The sequence below is a fragment of the Somniosus microcephalus genome, chromosome 9, assembly GCF_052327205.1.
Source record: "Somniosus microcephalus isolate GS21.2 chromosome 9, FLI_Smic_1.0, whole genome shotgun sequence".
Taxonomy (NCBI): domain Eukaryota; kingdom Metazoa; phylum Chordata; class Chondrichthyes; order Squaliformes; family Somniosidae; genus Somniosus; species Somniosus microcephalus.
The window spans coordinates 131,955,623-131,983,142 of NC_140995.1; the positions used below are offsets into that span (position 1 = coordinate 131,955,623).

Sequence of the window (27,520 nt, forward strand, 5' to 3'; positions counted from 1 at the left end):
AGGAGAGAGAGAGGGGGGGAAGGAGAGAGAGAGGGGGGGGAAGGAGAGAGAGAGGGGGGGAAGGAGAGAGAGAGGGGGGGAAGGAGAGAGAGAGGGGGGGAAGGAGAGAGAGAGGGGGGGAAGGAGAGAGAGAGGGGGGGGAAGGAGAGAGAGAGGGGGGAAGGAGAGAGAGAGGGGGGAAGGAGAGAGAGAGGGGGGAAGGAGAGAGAGAGGGGGGAAGGAGAGAGAGAGGGGGGAAGGAGAGAGAGAGGGGGGAAGGAGAGAGAGAGGGGGGAAGGAGAGAGAGAGGGGGAAGGAGAGAGAGAGGGGGGAAGGGGAGAGAGAGAGGGGGGAAGGAGAGAGAGAGAGAGGGGAAGGAGAGAGAGAGAGAGGGGGAAGGAGAGAGAGAGAGGGGGAAGGAGAGAGAGAGAGGGGGAAGGAGAGAGAGAGAGGGGGAAGGAGAGAGAGAGAGAGGGGGAAGGAGAGAGAGGGGGGGGAAGGAGAGAGAGAGGGGGGGAAGGAGAGAGAGAGGGGGGGAAGGAGAGAGAGAGAGGGGGGAAGGAGAGAGAGAGGGGGGAAGGAGAGAGAGAGGGGGGAAGGATGAGAGAGAGAGAGGGGAAGGAGAGAGAGAGAGGGGGAAGGAGAGAGAGGGGGGAAGGAGAGAGAGAGAGAGGGGAAGGAGAGAGAGAGAGGGGGAAGGAGAGAGAGAGAGGGGGAAGGAGAGAGAGAGAGGGGGAAGGAGAGAGAGGGGGAAGGAGAGAGAGGGGGAAGGAGAGAGAGAGAGGGGGAAGGAGAGAGAGAGAGGGGGAAGGAGAGAGAGAGAGGGGGAAGGAGAGAGAGAGAGGGGGGAAGGAGAGAGAGAGAGGGGGAAGGAGAGAGAGAGAGGGGGAAGGAGAGAGAGAGAGGGGGAAGGAGAGAGAGAGAGGGGGAAGGAGAGGGAGAGAGGGAAAGCAAAGGAGGGAGAGAGGGAAAGCAAAGGAGGGAGAGAGGGAATGAGAGGAGAGAGAGAGAGAGAGAGAGAGAGAGAGAGAGAGAGAGAGAGAGAGAGAGAGAGGGAGACAGAGCTGGGAAGGAGGGGGAGCAAGGGGCGGGGGAGCAAGGGGCGGGGGGGATGGGGTGTTCTACGCGGAGCGAACACACGAAAGGCTGCTGGACCGGATAGCATCCCTGGACGGGTACTCAAGGAATGTGATCAGCTGGCTCATGTCTTCACCGCCATCTTCAATCTGTCATTGGCCCAGGCAGTCGTCCCTACATGCTTCAAGACCGCTACCATTATTCCTGTGCCAAAACAAACGGCTGTGACGTGCCTGAACAACTATCGACCTGTCGCACTCACACCCATCATAATGAAGTGTTTCGAGAGACTGGTCCTGGCTCACATCAAAGCCAGTGTTCCCGCCTCTCTTGACCAACACCAGTTTGCCTATCGTGCAAACAGATCAACGGAGGATGCAATCACAACTGCTCGACACTCGGCACTGAATCACTTAGATGGTAAGGAGACCTACATCAGAATGCTGTTCATACACTGCAGCTCAGCATTCAACACTGTGTGTGGAGTTTGCACATTCTCCCCATGTTTGCGTGGGTTCCCTCCGGGTGCTCCGGTTTCTTCCCACAGTCCAAAGATGTGCAGGTTCGGTTGATTGGCCATGATAAAAATTGGCCCTTAGTGTTAGGGGGGATTAAATACGTGGGGTTACGGGGATAGGGCTTGGGTGGGATGGCTGTCCGTGTAGGGACCGGGTGCTAGGGTTTGGATGATCAGCCATGATCTCGTTGAATGGCGGAGCAGGCTCGAAGGGCCGAATGGCCTACTCCTGCTCCTATCTTCTATGTCCTATCTTCTATCGTCCCCAACAAGCTGGCCACCAAACTCCAAACTCTTGGCCTGAACACTTCCCTCTGCAACTGGACCCTGGACTTCCTAACAAGCAGACCCCAGTCTGTCAAATTAGGTAACAACACCTCCACCCCCCCCCCTGACCCTGAACACAGGGGCCCCACAAGGATGTGTGCTGAGCCCCCTCCTCTACTCCCTCTTCACCCACGACCGTGTGGCTGTTCATGGTTCCAACACCATCATCAAGTTTGCGGATGATACCACGGTAGTAGGCCAGATCACCAACAACGATGAGTCAGCCTCCAGGGGAGGAGGTCCAGCATCTCGTGAAGTGGTGCGCCGATAACAACCTGGCCCTTAACATCAAGAAAACCAAAGAAATCATTGTGGACTTCAGGAAGTCTAAAGGCGGAAGTCACACCCCCATCCACATCAATGGGGCTGTGGTGGAAAGGGTGGACAGCTTTAAGTTCCTCGGAGTCCACATCACGGAAGACCTCTCCTGGTCCCTCAATACCTCCTCTCTGGTGAAGAAGGCCCAGCAGCGCCTATATTTCCTAAGGAGGCTGAAGGGATGTAACCTGTCACCCCTGATCCTCTCTAACTTTTACCGCTGCACAATAGAGAGCATCCTGACAAACTGTATCACAGTATGGTATGGCAGCTGTAGCTACTATGACCGGAAAGCCCTGCAGCGGGTAGTCAAAACTGCCCAACGCATTACCGGCACCCGGCTACCGACCATAGGGCACATATACCAGAAACGCTGTTTACGGAGGTCACGGTCCATCATCAAAGACCCTACCCACCCCAGCCACAGTCTGTTCGCCCTCCTGCCATCTGGGAGACGCTACAGATGCATTCACACCCGTACGACCAGATTTAGGAACAGCTTCTTTCCCAGGGCTGTCATCCTACTGAACTCCACAAATAAACTCTAAAGCCTGCACATCTGCCAATGCACTTTATTATGGTTATGTTAATGTTAATGTATTACAAGCCAAATGTATGTTGAATGTTTAAATGTCTTAATCTAAATGTACACTCTCGGGAGCCGCAAGCCTACATTTCGTTGTACTGCACTTGTGCACTAACAATGACAATAAAAGTTGATTTGATTTGATTTGATTTATAAAACATTTTTGGTAAATCTTTCTATAACATACACTTTACAACCTCACCAATCTTTTTATTAAAAAAGGGGTCCTCACCTGTCAGTGTGTTGTATCACAAACAATGGCCGCCGCTTGCTTTTCAGTTGGAAAGATTAGGCCCCGCCCACACAGTCGATTGTCTGTCTCGGTCACCAGGACCCGATTGGGAGCACTGAAGCCCCACCCACTCTATGTTCCTGTACTAAGATAGCCGCGCATGCACTCTGTTACACACGGAATCAAAATGGCGTCGCACTGAAACTTTCCGCCCTCCTTGACAAAGATGGCTGCCGTTAACCTGGGGCTGTCAGCAGAAGAAATTTCCTCAGCTGCAAACACAGGATCTTCAGATTATTATTCGGGGCTTGCGACCTACCCCAGTTGCTTATGAAGCCTCCCCACCTACTGACCCCGGGAATGGAGCTGAGGCAGCACACCCTCTCCCCTCTGCCAGTGTTTGTCTCGGTCTAGGCCGGGAGCCTGGGACTGGAGTTGCGCTGCAAGGCAGTTAGAGAAGCCTAGGCCCCGGGCCTGGAAAAACGGTGAAAGGTAGGAAAATTATACAGGTTAGAGAAAAGATTTACAAATTAATTAACTTTTTTTAAAAACAATGCGTTTTAAAAGCAACTTTTTTTTTGCTGGAAATATAGATTTGAAAAGAAACACGCAGAAAGTGGGGAAAAAGAAATGAACAGTTTGGAATCAAGATGGCGGCCACTCACCTCGGTTCAGAACGATAAGGCCCGCCCACACATGCACCGATTGGTCAACCGTCATGTCACCGCAGCGTAGGATTGGTCAATCGTCCTGTTACTCGACTCTAGGAGGGCCCGCCCACGCGACGAACCCGCCCCCGCGACGCAGCGATTGGTCGACCGTCGGGTCGCTCGACCGTACGATTGGTCGACCTCGACGTCACTCGATGCTAATGAGCGGAATTTTGAACTTTTTTGGATACCGCGGGCACAATTTTTGTCTGGCCGAAACGTAAATACGCTTATGACCGTTCTGGAATCGTAAGCTTTCTTTTGATGTAACGCACGTGTAGGTACGCTCTATAACTTTAGAGTGTATAGCCGGACAGACAGACGTATCCTTTTATATATATAAGATAGATAGATAAATACTGTCTTTCCATGTTCCTCCCAAAGTGCATCACTTCATACTTTTCCACATTAAACTCTATCTGCTATGCTTCTGCCCATTTCACCATCCTGTCTGTCATCCTGAAGTCTATCCACCCTCATTACACCAATTCCCCCTATTCCCCTATCCTCCCATTCCTGTTTATTCTCCCCATTACTACCTATACCTCCCCCATATTTTCCCCATCCCCAATTTGTCCTATTCCCCCAATTCCTCCCCCACTCTCTCTCCTTCTTAGCTGCCAACTCCCGTGAAAATAATTTACACACATACTTTTGAAAAGAATTAAAAGTACACAAGCTACCCAGATTCCTCTCGTGTCGTGTCCTGTAATGTACTGTCCATCATATATTCTCACTAGTCTCATTACTTTGCATTTTTCTACATTAAATGACATCTGTCATTTGTCAGCACCATTTATTCTGATCATCCTATATTTGGTCTATTTGTTTCCCATTATTTGCAAACCTCCAAGCTTTGTACCAGTTTTGTGTGTCTCTATTTCTAATTCATTTACAGTGCAATACGAACAATAATAATCCTAGCATCGACCCCTGGAACATGCCGCTATCATGTACAACTATCCTTTGTTTGATCCAAATTCTGATGTACTCCAGGATCTCTTTTCAACCCCCCCACCCCATTTATTGCCACTGAATCTTGTGCTGCTGGTTACTTTGTGGCTGCATGTTATAAAAATATGAATATTCCCATAAATCTGAGTATGCATCAAACCACAGGATTTGAGATGAATTGGTGTCTGTGCAGATCTATGTATGCCAGCTTCTCCTCCTCTTCCCTTTTATTCTTGGTTGATATCATTTTGATGCTTCACCACAATGAATCAGTTAAATTGGCAACCAAACTAATCCAAAAGCCAGGGGTGGGATCGGTGGCGGGTCGGGTGGGAAATTTGATCTTTTTTTTGGACAGCGAGTCGGGAACCCGCTCATCCCCTCACAGCCGCGCTTTTCCCAATGGCGCGTCTGTGATCTCGGATCGGACCCGACCCGCAGAGGCGGGCGACCCAATTAAACCAATTATTGGCTTTTTGACAGACCCTTAATAATGGTTTTAACCTTACCTTTTAACTTTACCTGCTCACCCATGGGGTCCACGCTGCTCGTGGACCACGTCGGTTAACCTGCAGCGGGAGTTGAATGACCATTAAATCAGCTGATTAGTTGACAACTTGAAATGTACCATAAAAGCTCCCACCTCACAGCTGTTCACTTTCCAAGCACAGAAGTTGTTGCTTACTCCATTTGGAACACAGATTGAGCTTTATGCAGGCTGCAAGTGTTTGGAGCAAACTCTCTATCCAGTGTCAACCCATTGGAACAACTTCCCTCACCACTGACAGATTGCTTCTGTCATCTCAACTTCACCTGCCACCTATTCCATCAACATGGGTACCGTTTACACTGTTTCATCTTGGTCTTCAGAATCTGACCATGATCAGCCCCAACACCAGCAGCACCAACACCACCACCACCTTTCTCCGCAATCACCTGATGCTGCACAGGACACAGAGCATCAGCACCCGAACACATTGCTGCCCGAGAGGCCAGGGATGGCCTCACCATGGCCAGATTTACTTCACTTGACCCTGTATACCCTGGCTGCCACATGATGCGCCAGGTTGGCACCACCTCACACCAACACCATAAAGCATCCCTACAATGTCCAAGCCATTCCAGGGGGTACCATTATGTCTCACCATTCAATGTAAGCCACTTCCAAAGGTGCACACAAATCTGTCCAAGAACGCAAAGTGTTTAAAATAAATGTTTCAATGTTTGATAGCACATTAACGGAAACTTTACATGAACATTGGATAAAACCCCCAAGTGGCTATCCTCGTGTGTTGTTAGTTGGCATGATTGCACTAGAATGAAGGTGAGTATGAGGGGTGGCTAGTGAGATGGGGAAGTGATAATGTAGATAGAGAGGGGGGTGGGTGGAGGTGCAAGGTAAGTTGGTGTGAGTAAGGATGTGCAGGAGTAGGGTAGGGAAAGCAGAGTGGTGGGGATGTGACGAGAGGCACAGCAGGATGAAGGCGAGTGTGGCTTTGTACTTGCGTTTCCTGATCTAATGAGATCATTGAAAGGTTTGCGCCACTGCACCCAGGTTCTCCTGACGACATCCCTGCTTGTGACCTCCTCTGCAATATGCAACCAGGCTGTCTTGGTCTCCTGGGGAGGTCTCATGGGAAGGGAAGAGGACCTCCCTGCGTGCTGTGACTCCCTCCATAAGTATATGGAGGGAGTCATGGGAGAACCTGGGTGCAGCCCTGCACCTCTGTGCACTGATTGTCAGTATTTGCAGACCTTCACTGCTGTGGAACACGGACAGCATAAACGTCAAAAGTAAGGTGGCCATGGTCCCTTTAAAGAAACCAGCTCAAGACGCATCATGAATGACATCACCAGACGCGCTCCGTATAATTGGGCCAGGAAATGCACTGGGCGGGCTTAACAAGTCCCATTGAGGCAAGTTCATTTTCTACAGTGGGATGGAACCAACAGCGGGGCTGCGACCCACCACAGACACCGGCCCCGCCGAGGTGAGCAAAATCCTGGCCAAAGTGTCTGGGGTGCTTAAAACAGATTCACAATAAAAATTAGCATCAGAGAGATGCGACACATCTGCTGCATAGCAACTCACAAAGCAGACATTGAATTGTCAAATATTCAGATAGGCTGCATTTATTGGCGAGTAGTCCAATTGGATCCTCAAAATTCTACAAGTGGAACTGTTCAAAAGAACTGAAACTTAATCTTGCAATAAACAAACAGGTCTAGTGCTACGACATTAAAAATGGTAATTAATTGTTATCTCGTCCCATTTACTCTCATCACGCTTTACTTTTGCACACATCCCATTCCAATCAATTAATAAATATTTCCTCTCCTGCTTCTGCTCCATTTTAGGCTCTCCCCCACTAACAAAAACCATGACCCTATTGTTTGGCTCTGTTGTCAATGCAAATAGGTTACCAACCACTCCCCCAAAATATTCCTATATGGATTTAAATATCTTTTGTATGTTGTCAAAAGCCAAGCACACAAAGATAATATGGAAACAGGAACAGTGCAACTGTGCTGTTTTGCTAAATTATGAATTAACATAAATGCAGTATTTTAGACATTTAATTGACAGTTATTTCCTACTGAATAAAACAGCACAACTGCAATGTTTCTAAGCTGCCCATGGAACAGATGTATCTACCGTGTTGATCTGGAGAGAAATGGGGCCACATGGTCCTCCACCTCAAATTTAAAATCATTAAACTCCTCCACGGCCCGACCCTATCCCACACCCTTATCCCACCTATATTAACGTGCCCCGACCCACCCCCACCCCACCCATGAACACTCCGTTTCTATGACTCCAGCCTCTTGTGCATTTTCACCCCTCTCCTTTTGCCTACCACTGGTGACAGACTTTCAGCCTGCTGGGTCCTACTCTCGAATTCTCTCCCTAAGCCCTGCTGCTTTTCCTCCGGGAAAAAACTCACCGACACCTCAAAGGTGACACCTTATCTTTGACCAAGCCTTTGGTCACTCTTCATAATCTCTGCTTCCCTGGCTCAATGTACATTTTCCATACCCCTATCTGTAAAGGGGCTTGGAACATTCTTCACATGAAAAGGTGCTATATAAAGTTGTTGGTACTGCAACAGTAAAAAAAGATTTTCCCCTTTGTTTTGTAAATATAAAAATCAAGGAGGCGATGTTAAACTTGTATGTGGCATTGGTTAAACTACAGTATTGTGTGCAGTTCTGGGGAGGATTATAGGAGGAATGTTGAAATTATGAATAAAAAAGATTGTTTCATAGGTTGGTGAATCAGTAACAAGGAGCACAAACTCAGCATTATCACTAGAAAATTGAAGAGGGAAATTAGAAGAAATGCTTTTACACAGAGGGTTATGAAAAGGAATGCTTTACTATTAAAGTGACTATTTAGGCAGAAACTACAACACATTTAAAAGGGAATTGTATTAGTGTTTGAAAGAGTGTGGAAATGGGATTAAAGTAGACAATTCTTGTAGAAGAGCTAGTACCAGCACAAGAATAATGGGCCAAACAGCCTCCTTCTGTGCTGTATTTTTTTTTTGGTTCGACAATTTATTTGCCTCAAGGAGCTTCAAAAGATTTGTGATACATAACCTTTTGCTATTAAATATTAATCTTGATGTCCTTCGTTCTCTAAATGCTAATTGATAGCAGGTCTTAGAATGTTCTAGCACTTTCCCAACAACTAATTTTAGGCTTAACTGATCTAATTTTTGGGTTAATGTCTTACTTTTGTGAATAGCAAAACAATATTCACTATCCTTAGTTACAGCAGCTATCATGTTGAGTGACCTCAAGATTCTAAAGGTAAGATGCCATTAGGTAATGTTGTCTATGCAGTGTTACATGACTAATTCATTACAATGGGCTGCGTCAAACATTACCTTACAGCCCTTTACTGAACTCTCAATAATTCCACTGTCATCCTCAGAAAATAAAAATCATGGTTCTGGTAACCCAGGATATGTCCAGTTCAGCAGAGCAATGAGTTGAAACATCAGTACAGTTAGAAACCATCCCCCATTGCTTCTCAAAGATCTGGAGTTGCCGAAAGCGAACCTTGGCCTTTAAAGGCTCGGATGATCAATTTGTATTTACAGTGCAGATGAGCATTTGTGGAAGGTAGGATAAAAGTGGAAGCATAAAAGCATGCAAGTAATTGTTGAATATCCGTAAACAAAATAATTGCTTTGTGGCACATCAAGAGAGCGAGGATGGGAGGAATAAGCAACGGGGAAAAACATCACCCAGACATACCCCAATCTATCCCATTCCCCAATGAGCACATAAAGGTTCAGCCCCACCCGATGCACAAAAGATCACAAAACCTTGCCAAACTGAATATAGATAACTGACCCCCCTCCGTCACGGAGCACAAATAATGACGATCATCCCCCACAGAGCAGAGAGATTCCTCCCCTCGCCACCACCCCCCCCGCCAACTCACCCTGAACAGAGATCTCAACACTCTCTTCTATCCCCCACCCCACCCAACAGAGCGCCCACTAAGCAGAAATTTCAGCATCCACCCTACTCCCAATAATTGGAAATTAAATCATTGAAGTAATGAATCATGGAAAATAGTGGTGGCCTGCCCTAGCCCTGAATTCATATCTTTCTCTAGTTTCTCTCCCATCTCCCCTCATACCCTCTCTGAGCTCATCTTGTCCAAGACCCAGCTCTTGCTCCCTCGACCATATTCCCACCAAACTGCTGATCACCCAACTTCCCTTCCTGGTCCCCATGTTAGCTGATATTATTAATGATTCTGTCCCCCTCTCCTTCAATTCTGCCATCATCACCCACTCAAATATCCAACCTTTGACCCCTCTGTTCTTGCCCTTATCAAAGTTACAAATAACATCCTATGTGACTACGACCGTGGTAAAATATCCCTCCTCATCCTTCTCGACCTCTCTGCAGTCTTTGACAGAGTTGACCACACCATCCTCCTTCAACGCCTCTCCTCTGTCATCCAGCTGGTTCCATTCTTATCTACCCAGTCGTAGCCAGAGAATCACCTGCAATGGCTTCTCTTCACGTCCCTACACCTTTACCTCTCGAGACCCCCCCAAGAATCTATCCTTGGCCCCCTCCTATTTCTCATCTACATGCTGCCCCTTCGTGACATCATCTGAAATCGCAACTCGGGGTCCACATGTACGCTGACGACATCCAACTCTACTTCACCACTACCTCTGATTTGTCACACTGCTTGTCCGACATTCAGTACTGGATGACCAAAATTTCCTCTAACTAAATATTGGGAAGACCGAAGCCATTGTTTTCGATACCCGCCACAAACTCCGTTCCCTAGCCACTGACTCTATTCCTCTCCCTGGCAACTGTCTGATGTTGAACCAGATCATTCGCAACCTTGGTGTCGTACTTGACCCCGAGACGAGCCTCTGACCACATTTCCGCTCCATCACCAAGACCGCTATTTCCACCTCTGTAACATCACACGTCTCCGCCCCTGCCTCAGCGCATCTCCTGCTGAAACCCTCATCCTTTCTTTCAAATCCCTCCATGCCCTCGCCCCTCCCTACTTCTAAACTCTTCCAGCCCTACAACCCTCCGAGATCTCTGCGCTCCTCCAATTCTGGCCTCTTGCTTGCATGTTCTCTATTTTAAAATCGCTCCACCATTGGCGGTCGTGCCTTCAGCTGCCTCGGGACTCAGCTATGAAATTCCCTCCCTAAACCGCACTACATCTCTCTCCTCCTTTAAGATGCTCCTTAAAACCTACCTCTTTGATCGGGGGGGGGGGGGGAAGGGAGGGAGAGAAGAACCTGGAAGGGGGGGGGGGGGAGGAAGAGAGGCGAGGGGGAGCAGAAGATGGAAGGGGAGGGGGGGGAGGGGGGGTTGGGTGAGGGGTTGGGGGAGGCGGGGCGGGGCTGGGGAGGGGGGGTTGAGAAGGGGGAGGGCAGATGGTGGAGGGGGAGTGGGGGCAGATGGTGGAGAGGGAGGAGTGAAGAACCTGGAGGGGAGGGGGAGGATCCAGTTGTCGTGGTCCACATAGGAACGTACGACATAGGTAGAACTAGGAATGAGGTTCTGCGGAGGGGGTTTGAGGAGCTAGGATCCAAATTAAAAAGCAGAACCTCAAAGGTATCATCTCTGGATTGTTACCTGAGCCACGCGCAAATTGGCATAGGAACAAACAGATTAGAGGTTTAAATGCGTGGCTCAAAGAGTGGTGTGGCAGGAAGGGGTTTCCGTTCATGTGGCACTGGCACCAGTACTGGGGAACGAGGGAGCTGTTCCGTTGGGACGGGTTCCACGTAAACCGGGCTGGGACCAGTGTCCTGGCGAGCCGAATAACTAGGGCAGTAGACAGGGCTTTAAACTAGTGAAGGGGGGTGGGGGTGGGTGGTGGGAGGATTCAGGAAAGAGTAAATTTAAAAGCAGCAAGAGAAATGTCAAGGCTCTACAGCAGAGTAGAGTTTTGGGTAAAAGTAAGCAGAGTGGGTCAGGAAGGGACAGAGAGTGTAACAAAGGTAATATGGCATCAGTGACTAAGGTGACATCAGGTAAAAATAGAAAATAAGTCAAAGCTAAAGGCATTATATCTGAATGCGCAAAGCATTCACAACAAAATAGATGAATTAATAGCGCAGATAGAAATTAACAGGTTTGATCTAATAGCCATAACGGAGACATGGTTGCAAAGTGGCCAAAGTTGGGAACTAAATATTCCAGGATACTTAACTTTTAGGAGAGACAGGCAAAATGGAAAAGGAGGAGGGGTAGCCCTGATAATAAAGGATGGGATAAAGACAGTAGAGAGAAAGGATCTTAGCTCTGAAAATCAAGAAGTAGAATCAGTTTGGGTGGAGCTGAGAAACAGCAAAAAACATTGGTGGGAGTTATTTATAGGCCCTCAATCAGTAGTTGTAAAGTAGGCCAGAGTATAAATCAGGGAATTAGAGTTGCATGTAATAAGGATAATACAGTAATAATGGGGGACTTAATCTACATTTAGACTGGGCAAACCAAATCTGCAGCAATAGTGTGGAGGACAAATTCATGGAATGTATGCAAGATAGTTTTCAAGATCAGTATATTGAGGAACCAACTAGGGAACAAGCTATTTTAGATCTAGTATTGCGCAATGAGAAAGAGTTAATTAATAACCTTGTAGTAAAGGGGTCTTTAGGGAAGAGTGACCATATTTTATATTGAGTTTGAAAGTGATAGTTAAATCCGAAACTAGGGTCTTAAATCTAAACAAAGCAAACTACATTAGGTATGAGGGGCGAGTTGGCTTAGGTAGATTGGGAAACTACATTAAAAGGTACGATGGTAGAGAAGCAACGGCTAGTATTAAAAAAATTAATGCATAATTTACAGTAAATATACATTCCTTTAAGGCACAAAAACCCAACAGGAAAAGTGGTCCAACCATGGCTAACAAGAGAAGTTAAAGATAGTATTAGATCAAAGGAAGAGGCTTATAATGTTGCCAAAAATAGTAAGCCTGAGGATTGGGAGGATTTTAGAATTCAGCAAAGGAGGACCAAGAAATTGATAAAGGGAAAATATAGCACGAGAGTAAACTAGCTAGAGACATAAAAACAGACTGTAAAAACTTCTATGGGTGTGTAAAAAGGGAAAGATTAGTGAAAGTAAATGTGGGTCCCTTATAGGATGAGACAGGAGAAATTATAATGGAGAATAAGGAAATGGCAGAGAAATTAAACAAATACTTTGGCTGAAATTTTGCCGGCGCTCAGGGGGCTGGTTTGGAGGCGGGACATCCGGCAAAAATCGCAAAGATTGACAGCAGGTCGGAAACCTGGGTGCAAGGGCTCACCTTTGTGCAGTGATTGTCAGTGTTTGCAGCACCTCAATGCTGTCAAACACTGAAAAATCACCTGTCAAAAAAAATTGAGCGTGGCCCCTTTAAGAAAACCGGCAGATGACACGTCATCAACTGATGTCATCCGACACCGGCTTTCTCCTAATTGGCCGGCAAGCCCGCAGGGCGGGCTTAACAAGGCCAATTGATGCAAAATAGCGTCTGTGCATCGGACATCGTTGGGGGCGGAATCGGAACCCGGAAGGAAGCTGTCCCACCTCTAAGCCGCACCAAAAAGGTAAAATCCAGCCCTTTGTGTCCGTCTTCATGGAAGAAGACGCAAAAAACTTCCCAGAAACAGTGGTGAACCAAGGCTCTAGCGAGAATGAGGAACTGAAAGAAATTATTAGTTAAAAAAAAAGTACTGGAGAAATTAATGGCACTGAAAACTGATAAATCCCCTGGACCTGATGGCCTACATCCTAGGGTTTTGAAGGAGTTGGCTATAGAGATAGTGGTTGCATTGGTTGTCATTTTCCAAAATTCCATAGATCTAGAATGGTTCCCAAGGATTGGAAGGTAGCAAATGTAACCCCGCAGATTGGAAGGTAGCAAATGTAACCCCACTATTTAAGAAAGGAGGGAGAGAGAAAACGGGGAACTACAGACCAGTTAGTCTGACATCAGTAGTAGGGAAAATGCTAGAATCTATAATTAAGAACGTGGTAACAGGGCACTTAGAAAATAATAATAGGATTGGGCAGAGTCAACACAGATTTATGCAAGGGAAATCATGTTTGACGAATCTGAGTTTTTTGAGGTTGTAACTAGCAGAATAGATAAGGGGGAACCAGTGGATGTGGTGTATTTGGATTTTCAGAAGGCATTCGATAAGGTGCCACACAATAGGTTATTAAACAAAATTAGGGCTCATGGGATTGGGGGTAAATATACTAGCATGAATTGAGGATTGATTAACGGACAGAAAACAGAGTGTAGGAATAAACGGGTCATTTTCGGGTTAGCAGACTCTAACTAGTGGGGTACGGTAAGGATCAGTGCTTGGGCCTCAGCTATTCACAATCTATATCAATGATTTGGATGAGGGGACCAAATGTAATATATCCAAGTTTGTTGATGATACAAAGCTGGGTGGGAATGTAAGTTGTGAGGAGGATGCAAAGAGGCTTCAAGGGGATATAGACAGGCTAAGTGAGTGGGCAAGAACATGGCAAATGGAATATAATGTGGAGAAATGTGAAGTTATCCACTTTGGTAGGAAAAATAGAACAGCAGCGTTTTTTTTAAATGGAGAGAGATTGGGAAATGTTGGTGTTCAGAGGGACCTGGGTGTCCTTGTACATGAATCACTGAAAGTTAACATGCAGGTACAGCAAGCAATTAGGAAAGCAAATGGTATGTTGGCCTTTATTACAAGAGGATTTGAGTATAAGTGTAAAGACGTCTTACTGCAATTATATAGGTGAGACCACACCTGGAGTATTGTGTACAGTTTTGGTCTCCTTACCCAAGGACGGATATACTTGCCACAGAGGGAGTGCAATGAAGGTTCACCAGACTGGTTCCTGGGATGGGGGGATTGTCCTATGAGGAGAGATTGAGTAGACTAGGCCTATATTCTCTGGAGTTTAGAAGAATGAGAGGTGATCTCATTGAAAGATACAAAATTCTTACAGGGTAGAGGCAGGGTGGATGTTTCCCCTGGCTGGGGAGTCTAGAACCAGGGGTCACAGTCTCAGAATAAGAGGTCGGCCATTTAGGACTGAGATGATGAGAAATTTCTTCACTCAGAGGGTGGTGAATCTTTGGAATTCTCTACCCCAGAGGGCTGTGGAGGCTCAGTCATTGAGTATAGTCAAGACAGAGATTGATAGATTTTTGGATATTAAAGGAATCAAGGGATATGAGGATAGTGCAGGAAAGTGGAGATGAGGTAGAAGATCAGCCATGATCTTACTGAATGATGGAGCAGGCTCGAAGGGCCAAATGGCCTACTCCTGCTCCTATTTCTTATGTTTTTATATGTGTATGTATGTGCTATATAAATGCAAGTTGTTGTTGTTATTGGAAGTACACAAACTGGAGCAGTTACTGTTTGTTCTTCTCTATCAACCAAAGTAAGAAACTTGAAGACCATGGGCAGGAAAAGCAAACAGGAAATCCTCTGAAGCATGAGTCACCCACCGATCCCCTCATGTTACCCACTATGAGCACAAATCTTTAACTACCCATACGCATCTCCCATTGATGAAAAATCAAGTCACCCACACCCCATGCAGGAGCAGAAATCGCCTTCTCCACCACCATGCAGAAATTTCTTCATAAACCTCTCCACCCTAGCTCCGGGAGCAGCAAACAACCTACACCCACCAATTGGAAACAAGCACATAAATCCCTCCAATCATTTTCAAACAGGCCAGAGCTACTGAGCTGAAGCCCTTCTACCAACAACCCCCACACATGAAAGAAAACAGTACACAAATTACCCACAGTACACAGAAAACCCATAAACTCTGCCCCAAATGAAGAGATGCCACCAGAACACCATCTGCTTCATCCCCTCCCCCCAAACGAATAGCAATTTGTCTACCAACATAAAATCACAGAATGATACAGCATAGAAGGAGGCCAATCGGCCTATCGTGGCTGTGCTGGCTCTTAGAAAAAGCTGTCCAATTAGTCCAACGCCCCTGTTGTTTTCCCCATAGCCCAAATTTGTTTCCCACTTCGTTGGGCTGGAAATACACTGATCAAGAAAGTTCCCTTGTACACATTTCAGGAATTCCTCCCCTTCTTTGCCCTTTACACTGTTATTTTCCCAGTTTATATTAGGATAATTGAAGTCCCCCGTTACCACTACCCCAGTTTATATTAGGATAATTGAAGTCCCCCGTTACCACTACTAGTTCTTGCATCTTTCTGCAATTTGCCTGCAAATTTACTCCTCTATCTCCTTCCCACCTATTTGGTGGCCTATAGTATACTCCCACCAGCATAATAGCTCCTCTATTGTTACTTAATTCTAACCAAATAGATCCCGTCTTTGAACATGGCACATAAGATATTCATCTAAACTTCATACCCCTACCGGAGAACAAAGGGGTCCTGATATCCACCCATCGTCAGTCTGTCTCCTCCATCACCTCCCCCCCCCCCCCCCCCCCACAGAAGGAAAATGACCATCATCCTTCTGCCTCTGAGCATGAATTTAAGAACAAATCCCACCCCCAAAGAACAAATCTAAGGCTATTTCTCTGCATCCTGAAGCAGTAACTCACCCTCCACTCAAGAAGAAGAAATGTTCAGTCCGTAAGGGTGACCCCGAGCTTCCGGTCGCCTGTCATTTTAATTCACCGCCCCATTCCCACTCGGACCTCACCGTCCTCGGCCTCTTGCATTGTTCCACGGAAGTTCACCGTAAACTCAAGGAACAGCACCTCATCTTCCGATTAGGCACTTTACAGCCTTCCGGACTCAGTATCAAGTTCAACAATTTCAGATTATAACCTCGGCCCCTATTACATTTTTTATCCACACCTATGTTTTGGCCTCCCCCCCACCCCACTTTCTTTTTTTTCCCCTCTCCCACATGGCAGCTGTCTCCCATTCTGCCAGTGCATTTCACACCTAATCTAGCACCGTCTTTTATCCCCACTAGTCCTATCACCATCTTGTCTCATTTTGAATACCTCTTAATGTCTCTTCTCTTTTGTTCTCTCCCAGCCTGGCCTCTTAATCTATTTCATTTCCTGTGCTTCTTTAGTCTTGACAAAGGGTTCACCTGAAACGTTGACTCTATTTTCTCTCCACGGATGTTGCCTGGCCTGCTGAGTTTTTCCAGCATTTTCTGTTGTTATTAAGGAGAAATGGGCCCTGGCCCAATGCCACGCACCTATTTATTATCTTCTGTTGCTCCCATGTTTCCAACCCCCCCTCATGCACTGTCTCTAACATCTCCCCCTCCCACCTCCCGTCCCACTGCTTTCCAACATGCTTGACCTGAACACTGGACAGTCCATTTTGTGTGCAACACCACAGGAGACTGACTAGTATTTATAGAACTCCTAAAAATATAAAAGCAGTCTTATTTCCTGAAGGATTATTTTATGCACGCCAGGTGGTCTGTATACATTTGTTCCATAAATTTCTTCAAATACATGGTGTACTGACATCTAGGTTATAGATTTGAGAGCTAAAAATCATTTCCTAGTGGACAAGGGCCCAGAGTTAAGCAATGCAAAGAATCAGAAAATCAGCATAGCGGTTATACTGACAGCTGGGGAGGCAAAACATTCACATTGATAGTGTGGGCAACTCTTGTAAGGTTGGGGTTAAGACACATTTGAGGCACAGAAAAGGGAACATTTCATTGAATTTTTCCATAATGCACCTGACCCAAGAGTATTCCATTCCAAAACAGGAAAAATCTTGCAATCTCCAATACCGTTATTCCATCCACAAATTAACAGATGACTCACTTGTCACTGCATCGCACTACCAGTCTCCTTTCTCAGAGAAATAAATTGCATATTCCATATAAAAAGTACAGTATTTACTATGTTCCATACCTACTCTAGATAATGATCAACAAGCTTATCCCATTTACATTTAATTCACTTCAAAGCAGTGAAAACATGTAATGCTCCCGACACACAAGCACTTTTGTTCTGTAGGTTTTTTCCCCATAATGTTTTGTTTCTGTTTTAAATCCTTTACAACAAATAACATTAAACCCAAGTACTGTGCACAACACATTTCCACAGTGTACAACAAATAAATATGTGGAAGATTTTACCTGGCAAAATAACCTGGTCTTCTTTCTTTTTTCAACTCTTTAGTCTCCATGGTAGAATATTTGAAAGCAGCTTATTTTCTTTTCCGTACTGTGCAGTAAATTGCTTTTGCTTCCAGGTTTCTTGTCATCCACATAGAAATAGTGCCTGTAATGACATAATCTTGTGACTCAAAGACTATTGTTTACTTGTAGATGAGCTTTACTCAAGAACTCCAGTCACATGTTTTTACGTTCTGCAAAACCTTCTGATGCCACTGCTAATATTTTAAGATTGTGAAAATTGCTTCACATCAACACATTGTACTAATTGAAGATAAGCAGTGTAAGATAAGCAGTGTAACTGAACTTTAACTTTGTCAAAGTCACCTTACTTCAGTTCCCAATGACGTGACACCAATTAAAGCAGATAGTTGATGTAATTAAATTATGTTTAGTGGGATGTTAGCATTGTGAGCTCCCAAGATGTGACACCTGCATGTCAGAAACCAGGTCACTGAGATCCCACTAAGCCGAATATAAAAGCAATAGCAGAGTGCAACATGCAAGGTTCCCTACAGGACTAATGGTCTTAAGTGCAGAGCAGGCCAACAAGCATTCTGAATGAAGTGAAAAAATATAATTTGGCAGTTTCCAACTCCAAACACAAGTAAAATGCATTAAATTGTTGATTGTTAATTAGTGACATGAAGCACGTGCAACTAGAATGCGAGAGTCATATTTCGAGGATGGAAGACAGCAGTGACGATACTGAAAAATCAGTGATGCTTGCTGGGGTTGGGGTGGATCAGGAAATCACTAATCCAGACAGATGTCTCACCAGTTATATGCGAGTGGCAGCTGTGATGGAAAGACCTTAAGAAATTAACCTGGGATAATTAAATAGAATGGAGTGTGCAAACTGTTGGGGAGTTTTCCATTGCTTGCTCAAAGTTGAGAATGAACAAGAGATTTGCAGCTTAGTCAGTGCTGAACTTAATTCTGTTTTGACATTCTTGAAGTATGTTTTTACTAAAACTTTGCAGATATAAAGTTTGAACAAGGCCAATCATTTTACCAATGGCACACACTCAAACAGCAGCTAACTTGCAGCCCTGATGCCTGAGCCAGCATGTTTATGTCATCTTCATAACACATTTCAGCATAGATCAGATCCGCTTACCAAGCCAGAAAGAGCATGCAACCTTTATGGAATAGATGTGGTTGGGAAATAGATTTCCAACACCCTATCGTATATTAACCCTGGTTGCTACATTATGTCAAGGTGTCAGCCGTGCCTCAGTGGGAGCACACTCGCCTCGGAGTCAGAACATTATGGGCTCAAGTCCCACTCCAGAGACTTGAACACAAAAATCTAGGCTGATACTCCAGTGCAGTACTGAGTTGCCGTCTTTCAGTTGGACATAAAAGATCCCATGGCACTATTCTGAAGAAAAGCAGGGGTGTTCTCCCCAGTGCCCTGGCCAATATTTATCCCTCAACCAACAAGTTAAAAAAAAATTATCTGGTCATTATCACATTTTTGAGAGAGCTTGCTGTGTGCAAACTGGCTGCCTCATTTCCTACGTAACAACAGTGACTACACTTCAAAAGTACTTCATTGGCTGTAAAGCACGTTGGGATGTCCTGAGGTCCTGAAAGGCGCTATATAAGTGCAAGTCTCTTTCTTTCTGTTCCAAGTTAGCACTGTCTGGGGGAATGTGCCACAGGCAGCAGAGTCAGTATGGTAAGTTTTGCTGCTGATACCTTGTGCAGACTTTCTGGATTGAGATAATAACCACAGCAAATTGTGTCTTTGCATGAATCTATGGCTTAAACTGCTCAGTTCTTTTGTGCTGTGGAGGAACAATACTCCAGCTGCATCTCTCCAATGTGGTAGAGTGGGTCATAGGATGGAGATCATTTTCATAGAAACATAGAAGATAGGAGCAGGAGTAGGCCATTCGGCCCCTCGAGCCTGCTCCGCCATTCAATGCGATCATGGCTGATCATCCAAATTCAGTACCCTGTCCCTGCTTTCTCCACATATCCCTTGATCCCCTTAGATTTAATATATCTAACTCCTTCTTGAATATATTTAATGAATTGGCCTCAACTGTCTTCTGTGGTAGAAAATTCCACAGGTTCACCACTCTCTGGCTGAAGAAATTCCTCCTCATCTCAGTCCTAAATGGCTTACCCCTTATCCTTAGACTGTGACCCCGGTTCTGGACTCCCCCGCCATCGGGAACAGCCTTCCTGCATCTAGTCTGTCTAGTCCCGTTAGAATTTTATAAGTTTCAATGAGATCCCCTCTCATTCTTCTAAACTCTAGTGAATATAAGCCTAATCGACCCAATCTCTCTTCATACGTCATTCCTGCCATCTCAGGCATCAGTCTGGTGAATCTTCGCTGCACTCCCTCCATGGCAAGAACATCCTTCCTCAGATAAGGTGTCCAAAACTGCACACAATACTCAAGGTGTGGTCTCATCAAGGCCCTGTACAACTGCAAGACATCCTTACTCCTGTACTCGAATCCTCTCGCTACAAAGGCCAACATACCATTTGCCTTCTTAACTGCCTGCTGCACCTGCATACTTACCTTCAGCGACTGGTGCACAAGGACACCCAGGTCTCGTTGCACTTCCCCTTAGAGTCATATACCATCCTGACTTGGTCAAAATCCTGAAACTCCCTACCTAACAGCACTGTGGAAGTGCCTTCACCACATGAACTGCAGCAGTTCAACAAGGCGGCTCACCACCACCTTCTCAAGGGCAACTAGGGGGATGGCAATAAATGCTGACCCGGCAAACGGTGACCACATCCCGAGAATGAATAAATTGAAAAAATTCAACAGAATGAGTCTGACTATGTTACGGAGTTTTCCTTTCTCTGCAAGGCTGAGAATGAACCAAAATTTTGCAGCTTAGTCAGTTCTGAACTCAATTTTTCTTTCACATTCTTGAAGTAGGCTTTAGAGCCAACTTTGCAAATATAAACTTTGAAGAAGACCAATCATTTTACCACCTTCGTCGGCAGTCCCTCGGAACCGAGGATGACTTGCTTCCACACTAAAAATGAGTTCTCAGGTGACTGATGAGTCCAATGTAGGACCTAAAGTCTCTGTCACAGGTGGGGCAGATGGTGGTTGAAGGGGCGGGTGGTTGGGTTGCTTGGGCTGACGTGCGCTCCTTCCGCTGTTTGCGCTGGGCTTCCGCTTGCTCCCGGTGAAGAGACGCAAGGTATTCGGCGCCTTCCCGGATGCTTCTCCTCCACTTTGTGCGGTCTTGGGCCAGGGCTTCCCAGGTGTCGGTGGGGATGTTGCACTTTTTCAAGGAGGCTTTGAGGGTGTCCTTGAAGTGTTTCCTCTGCCCACCTGGGGCTCTCTTGCCATGTCCGAGCTCAGAGTAGAGCGCTTGTTTTGGGAGTCTCGTATTGGGCATGCAGACAATGTGACCCGTCCGTCGGAGCTGATCGAGCGTGGTCAAAGCTTCGATGCTGGGGATGTTGGCCTGAGCGAGAACACTGACGTTGGTGCGCCTATCCTGCCAATGGTGGTACCTCGCCAGTGCTTTGAGGTGCCTGCTGTACATGGTCTATGTCTCTGAAGCATACAGGAGGGCGAGTATCACTACTGCTCTGTAGACCATGAGTTTGGTGCTGGGTTTGCGGTCCTGGTCTTCAAACACTCTCTTCTTCAGGCGACCAAAGGCTGCACTGCCACACTGAAGGTGGTGGTGGACTTAGTCATCAACGTCTGCCCTTGTTGACAGTAGGCTCCCGAAGTATGGAAAGTGGTCCATATTGTCATGGATTTTGATAATCGGGGAGCAGTACTGTGTGGCGGGGGCAGGCTGGTAGAGGACCTTTGTCTTACGGATGTTTAGTGCAAGGCCTATGCTCTCATACGCTTTGGTGAAGGTGTTGACGATGGTTCGGAGTTCGACCTCAGAGCGTGCGCAGAAGCAGGCGTCGTCTGCATACTGTAATTCGATGACAGAGGATGGGACGACCTTGGATCTGGACTGGAGGCGAAGGAGGTTGAACAGTTTCTCATTTGTTCTGTAGATTAGCTCCACTCCAGTTGGGAGCTTACTGAGGGTGAGATGGAGCATTGCAGCCAGGAAGATCGAGAAAAGCGTTGGTGCGATGACACAGCCTTGCTCGACCCTGGTCCATACGTGAATTGGGTCTGTGGTGGATCCGTTGGTCCGGATCACGGCTTGCATGTCATCGTGACGCAGGCGGAGGATGGTGACAAACTTTTGAGGGCAGCCGAATTTGAGGAGGACACTCCATATTCCCTCACGGTTGATGGCATCAAAGAAGACCATGTACAGCAGTTGGTGCTGTTCCCTGCATTTCTCTTGTGCGGTGAAGATCATATCCATTGTGCCCCTTAGTGGGCGGAATCCGCATTGCGACTCTGGAAGGAGCTCTTCAGTCACTGGGAGAAGGTGATTGAGGAGGATTCTTGCGATGACTTTCCCTGTGGCAGACAGCAGGGAGACTCCTCTGTAATTACTGCAATCGGACTGGTCACCTTTCTTGAAGATGGTCACGATTACGGCGTCTCAGATCCCCCTGCATGCTCTCCTCCTTCCAAATAAGAGAAATGAGTTCATGTATTCGCGCCAATAGTGCTTCTCCGCCATGTTTTAGCGCCTCGGCGGGGATTCCATCTGCTCCCGAGGCCTTGTTGTTCTTCAGCTGTCGGATGGCCTTTTCAACCTCATGCCGGGCTGGGGTTGTGCTGAGGAGGTGGCGGGTAGCATGCTGCGGGATCGAGTTGAGGACACTCGCGTCGAAGACAGAGTCTTGGTTAAGGAGATCTTCGAAGTGCTCCTTCCAGCGGGCACTGACTGCCTCTGTCCTTGATGAGTACCTCTCCGTTCTTGGCCTGCAGTGAGGTAGGACCTTGGGTGCTTGGGCCGTAGGTGGTCTTGACTGCGCTAAAGGATCCACACACGTCCTGGTTGTTGGCTAGCTGCTGGATCTCCTGCGCTTTCTCCACCCACCATCTATTCTTTAGGTCGTAAGTTTTTTGTTGGACCTCGGTAGAGCTGCTTTCTTGCTCTCGAGTTCTGTTGCTGTTTCCAGATCAGGAATGCCTTGTGCTTGCGGCTTATTAGCTCATTAGCTCCTGGTCATTCTCGTCAAACCAGTCTTGGTGTTTCCTGGTCAAGTGACCGAGCGTCTCTTCACAGGTGCTGATTATGGAGGCCTTGAGTGCAGACCAGGCACGTGTCTCTGAATCACGGAGTCGTCAGGTTGGTTGTGAGGCGCAGGCTTAATAGGACTTTCTTAGCAGGGTCTTGGAGTGCTCCAGCGTTGATTTTCATGCAGCATTGTTTATGTTGCCGCCACTGTTTTGGGGCTACATTGATGCAGATGACAGAGCAGATTAGGCAGTAGTCTGTTCAGCAGTTGTTAGCTCCCGTCATGGCGCGGGTGATGCGGACTTCCTTGCGGTCCCTCGCTCAGACGATGACGTAGTCCAGCAGATGTCAGTGCTTGGAGCGAGGGTGTTGCCATGAAGCCTTGTACTTGTCTCTCTGACGGAACAAGGTGTTGGTTATGACAAGGCCATGTTCTAAGCATTTCGTCAGGAGGAGGGTACCGTTGGAGTTGGCTTTCCCTACCCCCTCTCTGCCGATCACACCTCCCCAGAGGTCTGCGTCCTTTCTTACTCTGGCATTAAAAATCGCCAAGGAGGATCAGCTTGTTGCCCATTGGGACTCGGGACAGGGATTGTTCGAGGCTGGAGTAGAATTCCCCTATGGTCTCGTCTGTGGCTTCCAGTGTTGGGGCGTACGCACTGATGACCATAACGGGCTAGGGTGAGCTGTAGAGTCATGAGGCGTTCGTTTATTCCACAAGGGGAGTCTCGGAGACGTTCAACTCGCTCATTTTTTATGGCGAAGTCTACCCCATGGAGGCGGCTTTCTTCTTCAGGTTTGCCTTTCCAGAAGGTGTAACCACCGCCTTGCTCCTTGAGCTGGCCTTCCCCGGCCCGCCAGGTCTCGCTTAGGGCGGCGATGTCTATGACGAAACATCAGAGCTCCCGGGCAACGATAGCAGTACAGCGTTCCAGTCTGTCGCTGTTGGGGTTGTCCATGAGGGTCCTGACGTTCCAGGTCCCGAACTTCATTTCAAAAGGGTGGAAGATGCCTGTGCGTGAATTCTTTTAACGTGGGGTGGCCGTTGCACACCAGCTACCACACTGGCTTGACAGAGCAATGTCTTGGTCTAATGGCAAGGGGATCTACACTCAAACAGCAGCTAACCTGCAGTTCTGAAGTCCGAGCCAGCACCTTCGTCTGTAGCAGGTGACGACTCATTTCTTCCTCCTCCAACCACCCCCTCACCCTGCCCCCCGTGAAGTCATTATCGAAATACAGCGACTAGCATTGCATGCATTCCCGTTTAAAACCAGTTAATTTATCCAAGGGTTAAAATTAGCCTTCCAAATTCTCAGAATAAACTGCTCTCATCTGCCATCTTAATCTAAAGAACAGGATGGAACCAATTTTAATTCTACTTACAAGTGAATGTAACAATATACACAAGCATAGCAAAACAAAAATTCTTATTTTCTTCACAATTAAGATCATTATGACCCAATGTTTGCATCCTCTGAGAAAGTTCAAATCCAAACCAAAAGTGCCAGCTACTTATCAATCAATGGCTCCAGGAACATTTAGCATTATTGCTTGCACTTCATTCCATTTCCAAGACAGAGTCTAGTATGTCAACTGATTTGTTCTGAAAGCAACTAGACTGACATATTGCAACAGGTTCTCATTCATTATGGCTTCCACAACCTGTTACAAAATTGATAATTGGAACACGGCTCTGTAGTTATCAGGGCCTGACTTTGATCATTTCTTGTGAATAGGCATGATACATTCTATGTACTTGGTGACTACACCAGTCGACAGCAACATTTAAGATAGTTAAGCCATAGGAGCAGCCAGCTCCTACTTTGAAACCCTGAATACTTGTGCCTTCAGGGTCATTAGCTTTTGTAGGATCAATATTTTGAGAACTATTTTACTTCTTTGGGCCTCATCTGGATTTCCTCCATATTTAAGCATTTTAACTAAAGGTTGGAGTATCTTTCAACAAATTATGCTGGTGAGCCAATATCAGTGTTTATCTGCCTGAATGGGATATTGGCACTCAATCTACAGCACTAAGCTTGGTCTACGCTCAGATGAAGTTTGGACTTACAACTGATAATACCAATAGGAGTGATAACTTACTGCTGGAGACCACTGCACAAGTCATGCAGCCAAACCGTACACTTAATTCAATTTTCAAATAAAATGCTGTATGGATGTAGACCAAGCATTGTCTGGACATGCCAATTGGAACTGGGTGCTTTCAGATTATCATGGGAATTGGTCAATGGTAAACCTAAGCAAGCATCACCTCTAGCTGAATAGAAAACCAGCCAAATAATGGCCTTCAACAACCACAAAGGAGAACACAGCACTGCCATGGTGGTCTGATATATTCCATTCAAATGAACTTCTTGGGAGAAAATTAAGTTACTGATCAGGAGATGATGCACTTAGGGGGAAATCATATTCTATCAATATCTGTCATTTAATTGAACATCAGAAGCAGAGTAAATTTTATGTAATAAAATTAACAAGGTGGTTTACAATTTTACCAAATACTGTCATCCCTGGATTTTCTTGCCATATCACTGCAAACTCACATTATGTAGAATTTCCACTGAGTCTGCATGGAAATGAATCAGGATGATTGTAAACATACAAATAAAACACTACAGATTACAAAATAAATCAACAGTATGGATTTTAAAAAATTGATGAACCTAGTTTGGGATTCCTCATAGTTCAACATTTAATTCTGATCATCGCAGTGTTGTAGTCGGGTAATTAAAAAAATCTGTAAATAGGTTATGCAACCAGTTTCCACAAACAATGCTGTTCCAGACACTTGGGACACAAATAGATAATACTTAAGACATGATAAACAAACGGGACTGGTGTTGTATTTTCTTTAAATGTGTGGTTGAAGCTAAATTCACAGCCCTGCCCCTTTTTATTTGGTGGGGTGGCAAAATGCTGCAATGCTTCCATATACTGGGCCAGTTATAAATTCAGAAGAGATAACCTTAAATCTCACTGTTCCCCAATATAAAAAACAAGTTCAAGATATGTTTGAAACTAAAATGCTTCCAAAAACAGTTTGTTGTCCTAAATAATGAAATGCAACTTCTAAAATGGCTTAGCATGTCAGAATCCTTCACATTACATGCAAAACATGTTCAATATATTGGAAAGCTACATCTCTTTAATTTGATTAAAACCAATCATAAATAATGTTAACAAAATTACTTGACTTCAGTAGAACCAATGGAGCTGATAAAACGGTAGTAAAATATGCGCGTGTTTTGTTTAAATATTCGTTTCCAGCTTTAAATGTTGCACCCGAGGCCAGGACGTTTCCAGATGGTCCAGTTCAGCCAGTGAGATACGAGCTCCAATCGCCCCGGATAGCGGCGGCAATCCAGTTGCAGTCCCGGGTAACACCCAACGTTGCCAGTGACGGCGGCCGTGCCGGATTAGGAGGAGCTCCTCGGGGCAGGTGTTCGGTCAAAAGTCGGGAAGCAAAATCCGCCGACTGTTGTCCAGTCATCAGTTTCAGCAGTTGCTCGGTCCCAGCCCCAGCCCCAGCCCCTGGCCGATCGAGGCCCTCCCTCTGCCCGGCCCCACACTCGGACACTTACTCCGCTCGACACACGGTGCGTCACTCCCGCCTCCTCAGGCCCGTGTGTCTGGGCTGCGCACCGAGTCGCCGCGATCACATCCTCCTCTCGAGCCGGGGGTTGACCGTTAACCTGGCCCGGAAGCCTCGCTCGAGCCGCCGGTACCTGCCGACCATTGCTGCGATCAGCCGCAGTGCTGCCTGTTTACGCTCATCTGCGCCTGCGCGCCAGTTCGCGCGTGCCTGCAACGGAACAATGGCAGCGAACGTCCCGGCCAAGGTTTCAGCTCAGGGCAACAGCAGCCCGCGCGACACCCCCAGCTCAGCCTGCCTTTAGTTACCTGGTTCTTTTTAAACTCTCCCCTCCAATTTATTCTTTTCCTGATAAAGAACAGACAGTGTCACAAGTGCTGGTACCTTCTCACCCAAACGACCATTCATTATTTGTGAGCCGAGAAAGTGAACCTTAGCAGATTGACAATGAAGCACATCACAGCCAAACCCAACTCAGGCCTTCGTCAGTGCTGTCCACTTTAGATTAAGGAATCACTAGACGGCAATTGGCGACAGGAAACCTGACTCATTTTACCCTCTATATCCCAGGGCATATCTACCACTGCCCTCGCCAAGGACTCTGTATGACTTAGGGCCATCATGTTCTAAAAGGTCCTCCGGTTCAGTTTGTGTGTTTTACAGTGACTTCTAAACAAAAACACTTTTGTAAGTGATAGTGCAATGAAACCTGAAACTAAAAGCTACAATAGGGTATTATGACCTCTGATTAAGGCACTCAATGTTATATTGTGTATGGACTTTAATATTAATGGTTAGTATGTTCTGGATTATTTCTAGTTCTTGTTGCATCCAATATGCTCTGGGGGGAAAAAATAACATTTTAAACAATCTTTGTTTATACCCAAATTACAAACATACAAAAAAGGCAGACTGAAAAGGTAAGGTACTGTCTTGGATAGAGAACTGGTTGGCAGACAGGAAGCAAAGAGTTGGAATAAACGGGTCTTTTTCCGAGTGGCAAGCAGTGACTAGTGGGGTACCACAGGGATTGGTGCTAGGACCCCAGCTATTCACAATATATATAAATTATTACCTAGACGAGGGAACTAGATGTAATATCTCCAAGTTTGCAGATGACACAAAGTTGGGTGGGCGTGTGTGCTGTGAGGAGGATGCAGAGAAACTGCAATACGATTTGGACAGGTTGGGTGATTGGGCAGATGCATGGCAAATGCAGTATAATGTGGATAAATGTGAGGTTATCCACTTCGGTGGCAAAAACAGGAAGACAGATTATTATCTGAACGGCGATAGATTGGGAAAAGGGGAAGTGCAACGAGACCTGGGTGTCCTTGTGCACCAGTTGCTGAAGGTAAGCATGCAGGTGCAGCAGGTGGTTAAGAAGGCAAATGATATGTTGGCCATCATAGCGAGAGGATTTGAGTACAGGAACAAGGA

The 27,520-nt window shown here is 46.3% G+C and overlaps 1 protein-coding gene across 5 annotated transcripts in view; it reads right to left on the bottom strand.

Annotated features, from left to right (window-relative positions):
• The window catches only part of LOC147112692 (nuclear receptor coactivator 7-like), a 169,112-nt gene extending 142,752 nt beyond the window's left edge, over positions 1 to 26,360 (bottom strand). For 2 of the 5 annotated variants that reach the window (XM_085997199.1, XM_085997197.1), the window contains exons 1-2: positions 26,070 to 26,360; positions 17,324 to 17,468 (exon numbers count right to left, since the gene is read on the bottom strand). In XM_085997199.1, coding sequence (XP_085853325.1) covers positions 17,324 to 17,373 — 50 coding nt within the window. In that variant the 5' untranslated portion in view covers positions 17,374 to 17,468; positions 26,070 to 26,360. Of the gene's footprint in view, positions 1 to 17,323; positions 17,469 to 25,677; positions 26,023 to 26,069 lie in introns of those variants that run through there. The other 3 variants (XM_085997200.1, XM_085997198.1, XM_085997196.1) reach the window with 2 other exon arrangements.
• Positions 26,361 to 27,520: the final 1,160 nt, after the last annotated feature.